Source organism: Notolepis coatsorum, assembly GCF_963971535.1.
Source record: "Notolepis coatsorum genome assembly, chromosome: 20".
NCBI lineage: Eukaryota > Metazoa > Chordata > Actinopteri > Aulopiformes > Paralepididae > Notolepis > Notolepis coatsorum.
The window spans coordinates 227,457-233,456 of record NC_140184.1 but is presented as its reverse complement, the minus strand read 5'-3'; the positions used below and the strand labels follow the sequence as shown (position 1 = coordinate 233,456).

Below are 6,000 nucleotides of genomic sequence, written 5' to 3'. Positions count from 1 at the left end.
TCTCTCTCTCTCTCTCTCTCTCTCTCTCTCCCTCTCTCTCTCCCTCTCTCTCTCTCTCTCTCTCTCTCTCTCTCTCTCTCTCTCTCTCTCTCTCTCTCTCTCTCTCTCTCTCCCTCTCTCTCTCTGTCTCTCTCTCTTTCTCTGTCTATCAGATGGTGACTATAGTGCCACATGGTCAAAATATCACATCAAAATATTTGTCTTGGTTTTGACAGTAGCTATAACGGTATTATTTCATTAGTTCATGTATGACACTTATTGTCATGGTGTTATTTCATTTTCAATGCTATATTTAGACTTTAATACTGTTGCAAGGTGGAACACATGTGATAAAGAGAGCCAGAGAAGGTCTGACACAGCATGGATTGTGCTAGAAAGGACTCGACCGATCATCAGTAAATAATAAATAGTGGAAGGGCTCCAGAAATCAGAACTATCTCCAACTATGTTTCTTTATTGTCCCCATCCCTCTCTCACCTCCTCCTCTCCTCCTCTCTCTCCTCTCCCTCCTCTCTCCTCCCTCCTCTCCCTCTCTCACCTCCTCCTCTCCCTCCTCTCCCTCTCCCTCCCTCCCCCCCTGTCCCCCTCCCTGTCTCACCTCCTCCTCTTCCTCTCTCCTCCCTCCTCTCCCTCTCTCACCTCCTCCTCTCCCTCCCCCCTCCCTGTCTCACCTCCCTGTCTCACCTCCTCCTCTTCCTCTCTCCTCTCTCCTCTCCCTCTCTCACCTCCTCCTCTCCCTCCTCTCCCTCCCCCCTCCCTGTCCCCCTCCCTGTCTCACCTCCTCCTCTTCCTCTCTCCTCCCTCCTCTCCCTCCCCCCTCCCTCTCTCACCTCCTCCTCTCTCTCCCTCTCTCCTCCATCCTCTCCCTCTCTCACCTCCTCCTCTCCCTCCCCCTCCCTGTCTCACCTCCTCCTCTCCCTCCTCTCCCTCCCCCTCCCTCCCCCCTCCCTGTCCCCCTCCCTGTCTCACCTCCTCCTCTTCCTCTCTCCTCCATCCTCTCCCTCTCTCACCTCCTCCTCTCCCTCCCCCCTCCCTGTCTCACCTCCTCCTCTCCCCTCCCTCCCTCCCCCTCCCTCCCCCTCCCTGTCCCCCTCCCTGTCTCACCTCCTCCTCTTCCTCTCTCCTCCCTCCTCTCCCTCTCTCACCTCCTCCTCTCCCTCCTCTCCCTCCCCCTCCCTGTCCCCCTCCCTGTCCCCTCCCTGTCTCACCTCCTCCTCTTCCTCTCTCCTCCCTCCTCTCCCTCCCCCCTCCCTGTCTCACCTCCTCCTCTTCCTCTCTCCTCCCTCCTCTCCCTCCCCCCTCCCTGTCTTACCTCCTCCTCTCCCTCTCTCCTCCCTCCTCTCCCTCTCTCACCTCCCCCTCTCCCTCTCTCCTCCCTCCTCACCAGCAGTACACCTCCAGCTCCTCGGGGGGGAGAGCTCCTGTGAGGAGGGCCGCATGCGGCGCCCCACCCACCTCCGTCCGTTCCACCAGCCCCGGGGAGGAGGGGGAGGAGGAGGGGGAGGGGGAGGAGGGGGAGGAGGGGGAGACCCCGACGCCGCCCTGCCGCTGCTGCGCCTCTCCAGCGGCGACCGGGACCCGGACGACTTCTCCAGCAGCGAGCAGTCGTGCGACACGGTCATCTACGTGGGGCCGACGGGGCGGCGCTGTCGGACCGCGAGCTCACGGACAACGAGGGCCCGCCGCCGGAGATGGCCCCCGCCGCGCTCCTCCTGCGCGGCAGAGCGACTCAACTGCAGCCACAGCAGCCCAACCAGGTGTTCAGCTCATATCTAAGGCAGTAAAGATGTTACAGCACAGTGGTGTTCAACATGGGGTCCAGGGATCTCTGTGTCCAGCCATCACTGTAATAATAATAATAATAATAATAATAATAATAATAATAATAATAATAATAATAATAATAATAATAATAATAATAATAATAATAATAATAATAATATATTTTATTTGTAATGCTCGCTTTATAATTGTGGAGCAAATCTCAAAGCGCTACATTTGTGAGGATTCGCCTGTCCCTGGACCTTTTTTCCCTGTCTACTCTTTTCACCAGCCCCCACCCTTGGACATTCTTGTTCCTCTACCTTCACGCACCTGTTGGGAGTTTGCAATCAGCTCGGGAGAGTACTTAGGTTGCAGACTCCCCTCCAGTCCTTGTCGGGTCGTTCTGTGTTCTGGACTCTGTGTTCGTTCTGTATTCTGTACATTACCATCACCTGCCGTGTCTCCGGCGTGAGACGAGGTGCCAGCCATCACCACCTGTCGCCGTTTGCCTGGAGTGGGACACCGCCTTCGGTCTCTAATTCTCTACGGGAGGTTTCCAGTGTTCCCACTCCAGACGCCAAGCCGGCTCGCCATCGCTCCCGATTCCACGGGAGGAAGGCGTCTCTTCGTGATCCTCGTTCCTGGGGTGAGGCTCGCCGTCGCTCCCTATTATTCCACGGGAGGATGGCGTGTGCCCATCCCGTTTCCCCTCGGACCCCCTTTGTTCTGCGCTGCCCGTCTGCAGCATCCGAGGAGGATTCCTTCCTGAGCAGCAGAGCCCTACTCGGTGTAGGGACGGGAGGAGGATCTCCGTGCCCGGCCTCCGCTGTCGGGCCCCTGTCCCCGTGCCAGGCCTCCGCCGTCGTAACCCTGTCCTCATCCCTGTAAGCGGTCCTGGCCCTGACACTTAGCCCTGACACTTGCCCTGGTCCTGGCCCTGACACTTAGCCCTGGCCCTTAGCTCTGGTCCTGGCCCTGACACTTAGCCCTGGCCCTTAGCTCTGGTCCTGGCCCTGACACTTAGCCCTGGCCCTTAGCTCTGGTCCTGGCCCTGACACTTAGCCCTGGCCCTTAGCTCTGGTCCTGGCCCAGACACTTAGCCCTGGCCTTAGCCCTGGCCCTTAGCCCTGGTCCCTTAGCCTGTTCGCCTGTTAAAGGCACAGTGCCGCAGTTTCGTATTTCATGGACTCTTGTGTTTTTTGTGTTCTCCCTTAAAGGGACTGTGCCGCTTTTTGTTATTTAATAAATATTGCCCTGTTTTGGCTTACTCTCATACCTGTCTTGTGTTGTGCGATTGGGGTCGGTTTCAAACCTTAACAGTACGACCCGACCAGTCGACGACCCCAGCCAGCACAGACAGTGTATTAGTTAGCTCCCCTGTTAGCTCCCCTGGTAGCCTCGTTAGCTCCCCTGTTAGCTCCCCTGTTAGCTCCCCTGTTAGCTCCCCTGTTAGCTCCCCTGTTAGCTCCCCTGGTAGCCTCGTTAGCCCCCCTGTTAGCTCCCCTGTTAGCTCCCCTGTTAGCCTCGTTAGCTCCCCTGATAGCTACCCTGTTCCCCACAGCTAGGACTGTCCTTTCGGCTAGCTTGTTCTCATGCTGGTCCAGCCCTGTCTGCTAGCCTGGCTCCGGCAGCTAGCGCAGCCTCTATGTTAATGTAGCAGTACAGCTAGCATAGGCCCTGTAGCTAGCAATGCCCTGGCAGCTACCCTGTCCCTCTGCTAGCTCCACTTTAGGTGTAGCTTCCCCTGCTAGCATGGCCCATTTTTTTTTGTTTGTTGCTCTGTCATGTCCCCTGCCCCGCTGTCTGATTTTTGGGTCGCCCGGTGGCTCCCGTGGAGGGGGGGGTACTGTGAGGATTCGCCTGTCCCTGGACCTTTTTTCCCTGTCTACTCTTTTCACCAGCCCCCACCCTTGGACATTCTTGTTCCTCTACCTTCACGCACCTGTTGGGAGTTTGCAATCAGATCGGGAGAGTACTTAGGTTGCAGACTCCCCTCCAGTCCTTGTCGGGTCGTTCTGTGTTCTGGACTCTGTGTTCGTTCTGTATTCTGTACGTCACCATCACCTGCCGTGTCTCCGGCGTGAGACGAGGTGCCAGCCATCACCACCTGTCGCCGTTTGCCTGGAGTGGGACACCGCCTTCGGTCTCTAATTCTCTACGGGAGGTTTCCAGTGTTCCCACTCCAGACGTCAAGCCGGCTCGCCATCGCTCCCGATTCCACGGGAGGAAGGCGTCTCTTCGTGATCCTCGTTCCTGGGGTGAGGCTCGCCGTCGCTCCCTATTATTCCACGGGAGGATGGCGTGTGCTCATCCCGTTCCCCTCGGACCCCGGCTCGTCGTCGCTCCCTATTATTCCACGGGAGGATGGCGTGTGCCCATCCCGTTTCCCCTCGGACCCCCTTTGTTCTGCGCTGCCCGTCTGCAGCATCCGAGGAGGATTCCTTCCTGAGCAGCAGAGCCCTACTCGGTGTAGGGACGGGAGGAGGATCTCCGTGCCCGGCCTCCGCTGTCGGGCCCCTGTCCCCGTGCCAGGCCTCCGCCGTCGGGCCCCTGTCCCCGTGCCAGGCCTCCGCCGTCGGGCCCCTGTCCCCGTGCCAGGCCTCCGCCGTCGGGCCCCTGTCCCCGTGCCAGGCCTCCGCCGTCGGGCCCCTGTCCCCGTGCCAGGCCTCCGCCGTCGGGCTCCTGTCCCGGTGCCAGGCCTCCGCCGTCGTAACCCTGTCCTCATCCCTGTAAGCGGTCCTGGCCCTGACACTTAGCCCTGACACTTAGCTCTGGTCCTGGCCCTGACACTTAGCCCTGGCCCTTAGCTCTGGTCCTGGCCCTGACACTTAGCCCTGACACTTAGCTCTGGTCCTGGCCCTGACACTTAGCCCTGGCCCTTAGCTCTGGTCCTGGCCCTGACACTTAGCCCTGGCCCTTAGCTCTGGTCCTGGCCCTGACACTTAGCCCTGGTCCCTTAGCCTGTTCGCCTGTTAAAGGCACAGTGCCGCAGTTTCGTATTTCATGGACTCTTTTTTTTTTTGTGTTCTCCCTTAAAGGGACTGTGCCGCTTTTTGTTATTTAATAAATATTGCCCTGTTTTGGCTTACTCTAATACCTGTCTTGTGTTGTGCGATTGGGGTCGGTTTCAAACCATAACAACATTTTAAAAGAACATAAAAACTAGCAAGAGTGAAAGAAGAAAGAAGAAAAAATAGGCAAGACTAAAGCTAGCAGGGAGTCAAAAGAAGACTAAAACTAGTAACAGAGGAAGAGAAACAGAATAAATAAAACTGCTAAAAGAACATAAAATAAAAAGCGTCCAGGGATCTCTGTCTCCAGGGATCTCTGTCTCCAGGGATCTCTGTCTCCAGGGATCTCTGTCTCCAGGGATCTCTGTCTCCAGGGATCTCTCTGTCTCCAGGGATCTCTGTCTCCAGGGATCTCTGTCTCCAGGGATCTCTGTCTCCAGGGATCTCTCTGTCTCCAGGGATCTCTGTCTCCAGGGATCTCTGTCTCCAGGGATCTCTGTCTCCAGGGATCTCTCTGTCTCCAGGGATCTCTGTCTCCAGGGATCTCTAATGTCTCCAGGGATCTCTCTGTCTCCAGGGATCTCTGTCTCCAGGGATCTCTCTGTCTCCAGGGATCTCTGTCTCCAGGGATCTCTGTCTCCAGGGATCTCTAATGTCTCCAGGGATCTCTCTGTCTCCAGGGATCTCTGTCTCCAGGGATCTCTCTGTCTCCAGGGATCTCTGTCTCCAGGGATCTCTGTCTCCAGGGATCTCTGTCTCCAGGGATCTCTCTGTCTCCAGGGATCTCTGTCTCCAGGGATCTCTAATGTCTCCAGGGATCTCTCTGTCTCCAGGGATCTCTGTCTCCAGGGATCTCTGTCTCCAGGGATCTCTGTCTCCAGGGATCTCTCTGTCTCCAGGGATCTCTGTCTCCAGGGATCTCTAATGTCTCCAGGGATCTCTCTGTCTCCAGGGATCTCTGTCTCCAGGGATCTCTGTCTCTAGGGATTTCTGTCTCCAGGGATCTCTGTCTCCAGGGATCTCTGTCTCCAGGGATCTCTCTGTCTCCAGGGATCTCTGTCTCCAGGGATCTCTGTCTCCAGGGATCTCTGTCTCCATGGATCTCTCTGTCTCCAGGGATCTCTCTGTCTCCAGGGATCTCTGTCTCCAGGGATCTCTGTCTCCAGGGATCTCTGCAAGTTTGGGGTCCTTGACATGAAACAGATCAACAGCCTCCACAGAGCAG

At 56.9% G+C, this 6,000-nt stretch overlaps 1 protein-coding gene across 1 annotated transcript in view; it reads left to right on the top strand.

Moving 5' to 3' along the window:
- Positions 1–6,000, top strand: part of LOC311247272 (kinesin-like protein KIF26B) — a gene marked incomplete at both ends in the record, with an annotated part of 60,595 nt that overhangs the window by 1,693 nt on the left and 52,902 nt on the right. The window contains 3 exon segments of the mRNA XM_084337632.1: positions 1,388–1,403; positions 1,406–1,633; positions 1,636–1,757. Of these exon segments, the coding sequence (XP_084193758.1) occupies positions 1,388–1,403; positions 1,406–1,633; positions 1,636–1,757 (366 nt within the window).